Source organism: Dipodomys spectabilis, unplaced genomic scaffold (genome assembly GCF_019054845.1).
Source record: "Dipodomys spectabilis isolate Male_0828 unplaced genomic scaffold, ASM1905484v1 ptg000092l, whole genome shotgun sequence".
Lineage (NCBI taxonomy): Eukaryota > Metazoa > Chordata > Mammalia > Rodentia > Heteromyidae > Dipodomys > Dipodomys spectabilis.
The window spans coordinates 9,830,073-9,843,145 of NW_024870769.1; the positions used below are offsets into that span (position 1 = coordinate 9,830,073).

Genomic DNA, 13,073 nt, shown 5'->3' on the forward strand with positions numbered 1-13,073 from the left:
CTGTAGCCACTCATAAACCAGAGGAAGAAGAAAATGTATGACAGGAGAAGCCATCATGCATTGGGAGTATTCTTCAGTGTAGAGACCCATAGTCACTAGGAAGCCAGATGCAGGAAAGTATAAAAGACAAAAGGCATTCAGAATTAAAAGCCACACAGAAAATTCCAGCTCCACTCTTCAGAACCCTTTAAGACAGGTGCACAAATTTGGAGAGAGATAAGTATATGAAGAGAGTTATGCTTCATATTTTCACCCCAAATTAGAAAAATGTATATACAAGATGCAGGGCACCAGAATCAAATACAGTGAAAACAGGAGTTATACTGTGGGGGAAGAACATAAAAAAGAAACAAAAAAAATCACACAGTACATTATAAATATGTTAAAAAAAACAATAGCAAGAAAGGAAAAACCACTTGTGTCCCTATCTTTGGGTTCATTTCACTTAACATCATCTTATATGGTCATATGTATATAGCTTTTGACCTTTTCTGCTTGTCCTAGACATATACTAGCTATTGTAAATGGAGAGGGGAAGAGAAATAACAAAATGCTAAAATAAGGATATAGGTTGACCCATTGTAACAATGAGATGTATATGTTGAAAACGAACTTTACAACTTTGAGGGAAGTGGGCAGAGTTGGGGAGGTGGGGGGAAGGGATGGTAGGAAAAAAAGGGGGAGGTAACAATGTTCAATAAGAAATGTATTCATTACCTTTCTCATGTAACTGTAACCCCTCTGTACAGTATTTTTACAATAAAAAACATTTAAAAATTTACTTCGTTATGGCCTTTTCCTATGGGCTAAGGGAATTCCCTAAGGTATAGAATTTTCTTATAAAGACTATAAATGAGATTCAACAATCTGTTTGAGGAATTATAATTCACTAGAAATACTATCTAGGGAAATAATATGTACCCCAAACCAAACATATGTGTATCTACAAATTACAAATATTATCAGGTTCCAAAAAATGCTTATGTATTATCAATAAGGGAACCACTGGTGATTTCAGGCCCAGCTCTCAGCCATTTATCTGATCCTTGAGCATTTTCTAGTCAAGAAGGAGTTTGAATTCAATCTTTGTAACATTTCAATGCATCAGAGTATATTTATTGTCAAGAATACTTTATTGAAGGAATTAGCGTTATTCTTCCTATTTTAGAAAGCATGCTCATTATCTTGCGAAAAAACAATTTCCCTGTGTATACAGGTAGTATCTTGTAAATTATTTCTAGAGTGGATTAGTCTCTTCCATACTTCAACATATCTAACCTGACCCCCAACATTTTTACTCAGTGCATCATACTTGTTAGGTTGGTGCTCTACCACTTGAGCTCACTCTTAGCCTTTTTTTTTTTTTTTTTTTTGCTTTTTATCTGGAATGCAATTCTGCTATTTATACTCCCCTACTGGAGACTGTATCTGTCCTTGAACCCCTGGGAGGACAATTGTGCAACACCATGCTGCAGCTGTTTATTGGTTGAGTGGCAGAGGGGGAAATTCATGAAACTTTCTGAGTAAGATTATAGGCCTGAGCCACCATACTTGTCTCCAATTTGAAACTTCTAAATTCACATTTTTGCCAAGATAGATTAATTTATGCATCAAAAGCTATGACTTAAGGACAGACTCAGAAGCATCTATTCTTCCCATGAGCTGGAGGAAGACCCTCTACGGAAACCAACAGTGCCACTACAATATCCACAACTATTCTAGTCACCTGTACAAACCAGAGTAATCATTTCTTTCTAATTAATGTCCACTACCATTGGGATAATCCATCTGCATGCTAAGACAAAGGTTTTGTCTGCTGACTTCCATGTCCTGTTCATCTTTTACCATTCCTCATCTGCCACTTCATGATCTAGTTATAAACAATACATTATGGTTTCTTGAGGCTGTGATACTGTACACTGAACATGCATTTTTCCTACCTGTAATAACTTCCCTTCTCCTACCTTACCTTTTTAAATTTAGTTTACCTTTTAAATTCAGGTTTTGGTTGGTTGGTTGATTGGTTGTAGGACTTGAATTCAGGGACTGGGCACTGTCCTGATGCTCTTTTTCCTCAAGGCTAGCACTCTACCACTTGAACCACAGTGCCACCTCCAGTTTTTGAGTGGTTAATTGGAGATAAGAATTTCACATGGACTTTTCTTCCTGGGCTATACTCAAACTGCAATCCTTGTTTGTGATTGAGTAAATGCCCATAGGGGTCTTAGGGGAGCTCTATGTGAAGTCTTTTGAGGAACCTCCATACTGCTTTCCAAAGTGGTTGAGCAAGTTTACACTCCCACCAGCAATGCAGTAGGGTTCCCATATGGCCACATCCCCTCCAGGATCGGTTGGTATTAGATTTCTTGATTATAGTCATTCTAACTGGGGTGAGGTGGAAACTCAATGTTGTATTGATTTGCATTTCTTTTATGGCTAGAGAAGTTGAGCATTTCTTCATGTGCCTATTGGCCATTCTTTCCTCTTCAGAGAAGTCTCTCTTTTTTAGCCCACTTATTTATGGGGCAGTTGTTTCTTTGAGGATGTGTTGTTGGGGGATTTAATTTTTTGAGTTATAAGTATATTTTAGATATGAGACCCTTGTCTATTGTATGGCTAGTGAAGTTCTTCTCCCAATCTGTGAGCTTTCTATTGATCTTGCTATGTCCTTTGCCATGCAGAAGCTCTGCAGTTTCATGCAATCCCATTTTTCCAACCTTTCTTTGATTTGTTGTGTTTCTGAGTCTCTATTATACTAAGGCTACCAGCACAACTATGTTTATGGCAGCATTATCTACCACAGTTAAGATATGGAACCAACAGCAGATGCCCCTCAGTAGATGAATGGATCAAGAAAATGTAATACTCACACACACACACACACACACAATGGAATTCTATGCCTCCATCAGAAAGAATGACATCAACCCCACTTGTTAGGAAATGGAAAGACTTAGAAAAAATATTAAGTGAAGTAAGCCAGGCCCAAAGAAACATACGTCCCATGGTTTCCCTTTTTTGCAATAACTAGTACATATCTAGGAAAAGCAGAGAAGGTCAAAAGCTATGTACATATGACCATATGAGATGATGATAAGCAAAATGAACACCAAGATAGGGACACAAATATTTTTTCTTTCTTGCTATTGTTTCTAACATATTTATAATGTACTATATGGTTTTTTTGTTTCTTTGTATGTTCCTCCCCCACAGTATAACCCATTTTCACTGTATTTGATTTCGGTGCCCTGCATCTTGTATATACACTTCTCTAATTTGAGGACAGGAAAGGAAAAAACAAAATGCTTAAATAGGGAAACAGGTTGACACATTGTAACAATGAGATGTACAAGACAGTATGTTGAAATGAACTTTACAACTTCGGCAAGGTGGAGGGGGGTATTTGTGGAGGTGGGAAGGGAAGGTAGCGGGAAAACAAAGGAGGAAGGAACAAGGCTCAATAGGGAAATGTGCTCATTACCTTGCTCATGTAACTGTAAACCCTCTGTACAGTATTTTTACAATAAAAATAGTTCAAAAAACTGCAATCCTCAGATTTCAGCCTCCTGAGTGCTAGGATTACAGGCACAAGGCACGGGAGCCCAGCTTAAATTCAGTCTTTAAGATTGGATCAGGTGTCATCTTCAGAAAGATGTTCCCAACTTCCTAAAACCTAGCTGATTAATATCTCCTCTCTACACTTCAAAGAACTCTGGATTTATTATTGTTGTCCCTTCTATTTCCAATATTTACATGTTTGAATTTTCCACTTGCTTCTGGGCACTTCAGGTTTAGAGACACTCTTTTACCATCTAACTTATGGGACAGTAAATATTTTTGAAAGCTAATTTATATAATATACACATAATTTAGAAATCACATATGCAATTTATACATATCTAAACACATATGTGACTTATATATTAACATTATATGATTTCTATATATGAATGCAATTTACATATATGTTAGTTATATCACACATTCTCTCTCTATATATATATGTACATGCACACACACACACACACACACACACACACAAACAGAACCCCACATATGTTTTTGTGAGGTTTTTGGCGAGAACCAGAATTTGAACTCACCCTCAATCACAACTAGTATTCTTCCACTTAAAACACACTCCAGTCCACTTTTTGCTGGTTACATGGAGATGGAGTCTTCAGACTATTCTGCATGGATTTGCTCAAAATGTAATCCTTCAGGTCTCAGTCTTCTGAGTGCTGAGATTATAGACATGAGCCACTCGGGCTGGCTTGATTTTGTAGTTTTATAAAATATGTTGCCAATTTCTTAGGATTTCTAACTTGTCAATAAATGAATTACCTGCATAATAACCATTCTTTGTGTGTATCACAATGTTCCCTAACATACAAATACATATATCTACAGCCATAGTTCCCAACTGGTCTCTTCAAATAATTTTCCAGTGCTTTTATTTAAAATTTTATTTTATGGTAAAGATCCTGCACAGAGGGCTTACAGTTACATGAGTAAGATAATAAGTACATTTCTTGTTGGGCATTATTACCCCCTCTTTTGTTTTTCTCCCACTATTCCTTTTCTCCCCCACCTCCCTAACTCCTTTCCCCTCAAAGTTGTAAAGTTCATTTCTAATATCATGTCTTGTGAGTATCATTGTTGCAATGGGTCATCCTGTGTCTTTGTTTCAGCATTTTGTTATTCCCCTTCCCCTCCCCAAATTAGATAAATGTACATACAAGATGCAATGTGTCAAAATCAAATCCACATATACATATATGGTATATATCAATACATATATACCATAGGGGGGAGAACATACAATAGAAACCAAAAAAAAAACCACAAAATACATTGAAAACAACAACAAAGAAAAACTTCTTGGACCCATTTCTTGCTAACATGGACATTCAAGGCATAGTCTCTTCATTACTGTGAGATCCAGGAAAGTTATTACGTGCTCCATTAAAAATCAATTCATTTTAGCTATCTAATGGAAAAAATGTTTCTGATAGAAGAAAAATGTTGTGCTTTGAACTCAAAACATATCCACTTTTGGTTTTTAGGATGGACAAGCAAATCAAAAGTTATTCCTGATTCACCTCACCAGGAAGGCTTTCCAGTAGATCATACATACGTGTTTGATGATGAACCAACAACTACAGTAAGACCTTGCAACTAGGTGGCACTATATAGAATTTATTTCAGTCTCTGATTTTGATAGTTTATCATCTACAAAAGTAGCTACTGTTTATATTTGTTTCTGATACACCTAACACTGTACAAATCTTTTCAAGATCCTTATATTGGGGGCGGGAGTGTCAGTCCTGGGACTTGAACTCAGACCCTGGGAGCTATCACTAACCTGTCATGCTAAATGCTAGCACTTTGCCACTTGAACTACAGGTCCACTTCCAGTTATATTTTGTGGTTAATTGCAGAAAAGAGTCTCATAAGCTCTCTTGATTGGTTGGCTTCAAACCATGATCCTCACATCTCAGACTCCGGAGTAGCTGCAATTACAGGCAGGAGCCACCAGCAGCAACCAGAGCCAGCTTGCAGTCCTTGTATTTTATGCCTTGCCTTGGAATATCACTACAGTGCTAAGGGATAGAGCAGAGGAAGAGATATAGGTGGGGCCTAATCTGGATCCTCTCTGCTGGGAGTGTGCTTACTGAAATATTATTCAATGGTAACTACATAAGGCCACCAGCCACCAACCAGGAGGACTGCACCCATTCACAGAGTGCCTCAAATGTTGGTCAATGACTCCCTTGAGGGAGACTACTTAGAGTCAGTCTTCAGCTGAGTCTGTATTCTTAGGAGCTTCGGTTGCTTCTCCTTGACCTCATCCAACCCCACTCTCCTCACTCACTTTAACAAAGGAAACACATAATATATTAATTGAGCAACCTGTCTCAGTCTCTGCTGCTAAGCAAGGTAATTTTGTGATTTCCTTAGCATTTGAGAAGCTGAAGGCCCCATGATAATTTTAAAGACTGAATTGTAAAGCTGAATTTAAGGATTATGTTCTTATTTTCCTACATGTACTTTATAGCTTCTTAACACTTGACATTCAAGGACACATGAAGACCTCTAGGAGATATAGAGACATGAAAAGGGTTTTTTAAAGAATTTTATTGATATATATTTCAAATAATAAAACTCACCTATTTGAAGTGGACAATTTAATATCTATGTCCACAGTATCTTGCAACCATCATCACATTATAGTTTTAGAAGTTCATCCCCTCCCCCTCCAAAAGACATCCTATAGTCGTTAGCAGTGAAGACATGAATGCATTATTTTGTGGCGTGCTGGTCCTGGGGCTTGAACTCAGAACCTGGCTACTGTTTCTGAGCATTTTTTCTGCTCAATGGTACCACTTGAGCCACAACACCAACAAATGGCTTTTTTTGATAGTTAATTAGAGATAAGTTTTATGGATGTTCCTGCCTGGGCTGATTTTGAACCATGATGCTCAGACTTCAACCTCTTGAGTAGCTTGGATTATAGGCATGAGCCACTGGTGTCTGACATTAATGCATTTTAAAACAATCAGTTGCTATTGATTCTTTAAAACCCCTGTACATACTTCTTCCAGAGTTAATCTGAGAACTTACCTGTAGTTACAGAGTTATGTTGACTTCCTCTATCTCCACCTCTCCTTCACAGTCACTTTTTTAAATATTGCCATAAAGGGCAGTGAAACATACCCCACACAGAGCCACAGTTTACTGAATGAAACCTGTAGTCAGGAAACAAACAGTACAAAGCTGTGATGTTATTTGAAGTATGTGTCACCAGTGCCATACAGCTATGGCAGAGATTTATATTTTTATAAGAAGGGTAACTTGACATGTTTAGGATTACTATGAAACTATATAAAATACATAATAGGATTGTATAGACAATTGAAATTTACATTTGTTATTTTCACTTATTTTATCTCCAAACACATCAAGGAATCCATTCCTCCCGTAGGTAATTTGTTTATTAAGCAAAGAAAAATGAACATTGTAAGATGTTGAAACATTTGGGCACTCTTTTTCGTCTATGTTACAAATTTTTGGCAAGGCTCCACACACTGGTTACTAAAGAATTAGAATTCTAAACTAGAACCTTCACAACGGAATGCTTTGAGGTACATTTGGGGGGTTTTTTTTTGTTTGTTTGTTTTGTTTTTTTTAGTCGGTCATGGGACTTGAACTCTGGGTCTGGGCGCTGTCCCTCAGCTCTGCAGCTCAAGGCAAGAGCTCTTCCCATTTAGCCATAGCACCACTTCCAGTTTTCTGAGTGGTTTATTAGAGATAAGAGTCTCTCAGACTTTCCTGCCTGGGCTGGCTTTGAACCATGATCCTCAGCTCTCAGCCCCCTGAGTAGCTAAGATTACAGGCATGAGCCACTGGCACCCAGCAGGTATATTTGTTTAAATTTAAAATAAGTATACACATTTAAATGACTGAAAAATAATCAGGATATTTTACTCCTACCAGAAACTTAGTACCATAGACCAATTTTTCCAGCAACAAAACAATGAATTAATATTTTGCTAGTTATCAAAAGTTAAAAAGGTACCAAGAGTTTACTAGACCAACAAGAGGATGGAAATTCTAAAATTGAATTATAGCATTTATACTTCTTTGGCTTTGTAGGAATTTTCCTACAATTAAGTAACTGAAAAGGATTTGAGTAAATTCTAGGTAGTGTCATAGGAATAAAAGATAAAAAGTTGATCCATGAAACCTAACTATATTTTGAAGAAATACATAAAATCCAGTAAATAGATATAAAGATCAACAGTCCCCTAAAGACTGAATCCTGATGATAGAAACAAGACATCAGGTCCTGAAGTACAATTTTAAGGTAATAATCAGTTTGTGCCCAGAGAGAAGACAGAAACAAATCAAGTTCTTCTTTGAAAGAAAATATTTTATTAATTCTCAAAGTCTTTTTTCATGAATAAATTTTAAAACATAATACAAGATCAAAACAAATAACAAAAGCATTACCATGAGAATCAAGAGAAATATGAGAAAACAAAAACACAAAGAGATACACAATGATTCAAAAGGTTGAAATTATGTATAAAATGTTAAAGAAGAAAAATGAACTTGTAAAACTCACAATGTCTTTAGTTTCATAAAGAAAATAGAATATAGAAATTAGAGTAATTATGGTAAAAGAACTTCCAAACTGAAAAGCATAGTAAAACAAGAATGTGATTGATGATATAATAGATTAGACCTAGAGAAAAAATTAGGAACCTGATAAGTAAGTTACAAGAAACTATTCAATATGACACATAAATATATAAAAATATTGAAAATACAGGAGAGTCAGAAACGTAGATGATATTATCATAAGAAAGAAGATGATATAAGTAAAAAAGGAGAAAGTTCTTATTTGGAGAAAGTTCTTATTTGTATTTCTAGAAATAGATGAAAGAATAAGACAGAAGCAACATATGGAGGTACAATTTTTACATCTTTTTTATTTCTGAAGATCTGCTTACACATCATCTGCTGTACATTAAGGTTGCTAAGTGTTAACTTGAGTACTACACTCATGACAACGAAAGTCTCAACAGAAAGCCAAAGTATAAAGGACATAAGAAAAGAATATTTCTCAAAGTCCACTTTTTCACAAAGTTTTTAATAATCACATTATTTGAAAATTTGGTGTCAATAACCTTTGGCCCTGTTGAGTACTTTCTAAGAAAGTAAAACATTTATGATACTGATGATATTAAATATTCTATTGTGGTAATGATGCAACAATTTCTTAGAACAAAATTTAATCCTGCTTCAACGTCATTAGACTTGTCCAAAGAATCTAAAAACTATTTAGAGTTAGAAGTTAGAATTTCCACTGGATCAGATTCTAAGAACATGGAAAGGACAGCAACAGAAAGATGACAAACAGACAAGAAAATAGACACTAGATAATGAAGACATGTTTTTATCAAATCAAGTAGCCTGAGGACCTAGAATTCAAAACATTTTATAAAGAAAATGCATATACATAACGTACAGAGGTAACAGTTAAGAAGACCACACATGGAGCTCACACCTGTATTCTTAGCTTCACAGGAATTGTAGATCAGAAAAGGAATGGTTCAAGGCTAGCCTGGGCAAAAAGTGAGATCCTATCTCAACAGATAATCCAGACTTGGTGGTGTGTGTCTAAAGCTCTAAAACTCATAGGTAGATGAGTCATAGTGTAGGCCCGCTCCAGGCAAAAATATGAGACCCTATCTAAAACAATTAACCTAAAAAACAAAATGAGCTAGAGTCCTCATGGACAGTGCTTGCCTACCAAGTACATGGTCCTGAATTCTAACCTCAATACTGTCCCCCAAAAGAAATTAGAAGTAACATTTTAAAAGATTAAAGAAGTGGAAGATATGTACTAGAGAAAAATCCAGATATCATACTCAATGATATGCCAAAATGATGATGATAAACAAGAATGGGAACCACCAGAAAATACTGAGACATAAATTCAAAGCACTGCCAGCAAAAACTAAATCACAAGTTCAGAAGAAGAAATTGGCTAAGGAAGAATAATATCACTGATAAGGGCACAAAATTTCAATTTGATAATTTCTGCATGCTTAACTCAATATACTTCATAATTCCTGCTGATAGGAATCTCCATAGAAATCTATTTGCACTGATACTATTTACCCTGATATTTTTGGCCAGAAGTAATTGTACTCATTTCAAACATATTGCTTTCAAACACATTAATTTTGTGATATTTATGATTTTTTATAATTTATAATTTTTTCTAGTTAATTAGAAAAATATTTTACAAAAAATTCAGAGGAAATTTGAAATGGCCATAATCTATTTTTAGATTAGTCAACATTGAAGAGGTCATAAAATATTTTTAGTAAATAAGTAAAACATATAGACAAATAAATAGTACAAAATAGTGTTTTATATGTCAGATTGGTTATGTCACAACTGCAGTCAATGGGCATTTGTTTAAAGTTTAGAAAACTTACATAAAAGTTCTTAGGATTGCTGCTTAATTTCAATCTTGTGTTGTCTTTGGGTAATAAAACAACTGCTCACTATTAGCTTTAATGTTGTCTTTTATTTTATGAAATAACCAGTTAAACTTCTGCTTTAGGACCGAGTTACAACATATAAAAATTTGCACTGGGCTTTCACCACATAATAGAACCAATTTTTATTTTTATTTAGTTGTTTGTTGGATGGTTGGTTTGTCATGTGCCTTGAACTCTGGGTTCTGGGCCCTTAGTTCTTTTGCTCAAAGCTAATGCATTACCATTTTGAGCCACCACACAACTTCTGGTTTTCTAGTTTTCTGGTTAATTGGAGATAAGAGTCTCATAGACTTTCTTGCTCCGCTGGCTTTGAATTGTGGTCCTCAGATCTCAGCCACCTGAGTTGCTGGGATTACAGGCATGAGCCATCAAACCTGGCTTATTTTTATTTTTTATTTTTTACTTTTTGGGTATTTTTTCTTCTGAGACCAGGACGCAAACTTGACATCTGCTGTTTTCACTCATTGTTACTCTACCACCTGCAATTATTTATAACCAAGTATAACTATGTTCTTTAAGCACAATTCTAAGAGTATAAAGTATCATTCCAAATTGTAAATTCAAAATTTGGAAATAGATTAATGAATTATAAGCAAAAGAAGAAGTAATCACAAGAGAACTAGAAAATATTGTAGTAATATATGTGGATCTGTGGTTTTGTAAACACCTGGAAGACAATATATGATTATATATATGTACGTATTATATATATATCTCACAGGAAAACCATACAATTCAAGAACTAAGCAAGATCCTTCCAAAAAGTTAGCAAAAAAGTGGAATAATTATTTTTTTAAAAAGTGGAGAGAAGGAAAAATAAGTTAAAAATAAGTACATACTAAAAAATACAAATGTCATAATATTAGGAGGCTGGAAAATGTTTTATCTGAAGGAGTGGAGCTTAAGGAGGAGGGAAGGAAGACAAATGGAGAGAGGAATATAGTCATAATATTCAATGAACCTATGTGAAAATGGAACCAGGTAATTTGAGGGGACAGATAGGTTTGGGATAGATAAGGGGAGGATGTTTGAAGGAATGACACTGATCAAGATGCATTCTATCTGGTAAATTGACAGGTTGAATTGAAACTCCTACATACAACTATTCAAAAATAATAATGAGGGGGAGGAGGAGGAGGAGGAAAACCAAGGAGGAAGAGGAGAAAGAAGAAGAGGAGGGTAGAAGAGGAAGAGGAGAGGAGAAAAGGGGGTGGGGTGAGGACGAAGCAATAGCTGCCACAGCAGCAACTAGGTGCTAGTGGTTCATGCCTGTAATACTAGCTACCGAGGAGGCTGAGTTCGAAGGAGTCCAGTTCTAAGCCCAGGGCAAGAAAGTCTATTAAGACTCTTGTCTCCAATTAACCACGAAAAAATGTTGTAAGTGGTGAGTGATGTGGCTCAAGTGACAGAGAACTAGCCTTGAACAACAGCCACAACAAAAACAAAAAGCTCAGGGACCATATCCAGGGCTCTGAGTTAAAAATCCAAGGACTAGCACAAAATAACACCGACAACAAAAGGAACAGCTTCCACCACAATAAAAACTTTTTAAAATGTTAATTATCTTCCAAGAGTGTAAAGAATAACAAAAATTATGACTTTGGGGAGCCAGATATAAGGGTGTTGGTATAAAACTGTGCTCTCCAAAGAACTTGAAGCCCATGCAAAACAAGGAAAACAATATTACACCAAAAACTTCCCATACCTTTAGCAAAGCTAACACAGAACGAATTCTAAGCTTCAAATACTACAAGTTAAACAACCCTCAAAATTGTAACAACTCTTGTCTTCAGCTGTGATAAACAGTTTCAGAAGCATGCATGGAAAATTGATGGAGAAAGAAAGCTTAGCCAGCCCACATCTGATATATACTTTATTGATAGAAAGATCTTGTACAAATGGCCCTTAAAAGGGAAAAAAGTAAAGAAAGAGAAAAATAGAAAATATAATAAAATATAATGATAATTTGTATCCTCTCAACTTATTCATGTCTTCTAGGAAAATGGTGAGCCAAATGTCCAACCAAACAACTATAGTGCAAAAGATTCATTTTACAAGTCCACTACACAAAAGTAAGCATTTCTTCCATAGAATTTTTATTTAAAAATATATTTCTTAATCCTTAATGACACATGTGTTTTGTGTGAAGTATTCTGGATCTTATGAACATCTAGATCAGAGAATCTCAAACATAGACATTTTCAGTTATGTTGATTAAATGATAAACATGTCAGGATCCTCAAGAACATCATAACTGGTAGCTCACATATATAATAGCTGCTCAGGAGATTGACCTCTGAGGATAGTGGTTTGGAGCTAATCTCAGCAGGAAAGATGCATTTGTGTGTGTGTGTGTGTGTGTGTGTGTGTGTGTGTGTGTGTGCGCGCGCACGCACACACACACAGAACAGAATAAAAACAAGAAAGAAATGCTGAGGGGTCTGTGACATAAAACAGAGTGTAGAGAACAATGGCAGAGAAAACTTAAAGGAAAATAATTCACTCATCCAGTTGACAAATACATTGAATACTGGATTCTATCTCCTAGCCTGTGAGATGGATCTGTGAATGAATCAGGCCAAGATCTTAGAAGCTTTCTTTCTAAAGAAAGACAGGTAATGTGAAAGCAAATGAAAGACAGTGAAGAATATTTCTTTATGACAGAAATCTCAAACTGTGTTTAAAATGCACTCACAAGGCAAACACCTCAGCTCTGTCATCTAGTTTCTTAATATAAATTTCCCTTATCTTCATGTTTCTATGTGATCAGTCCAATTTGTGACTCAGTCCTTATTGACTCTTGTATCCCAAGTACCCAGTACAATGCTTGAAACATAGTCATCCAAACAAATTCTTGTGGAGAATTTATGGAGCGCTATGAATTCCCTACAAACCGATTACTTATCTGGAAAGATATACTTTGCCCATGAAATGCAAAGATCAGCTTTATCACTGAGTTTGCCTAGGTCAGGAGCAGGGATCAGGCATCTATCTGGT

The 13,073-nt window shown here is 35.7% G+C and overlaps 1 protein-coding gene across 1 annotated transcript in view; it reads left to right on the forward strand.

Moving 5' to 3' along the window:
• Spata48 (spermatogenesis associated 48) overlaps positions 1-13,073 on the forward strand; it is a 47,605-nt gene that overhangs the window by 3,609 nt on the left and 30,923 nt on the right. The window contains exons 2-3 of the mRNA XM_042685068.1: positions 5,064-5,161; positions 12,075-12,148. Of these exons, the coding sequence (XP_042541002.1) occupies positions 5,064-5,161; positions 12,075-12,148 (172 nt within the window). The remainder of the gene's footprint in view (positions 1-5,063; positions 5,162-12,074; positions 12,149-13,073) is intronic.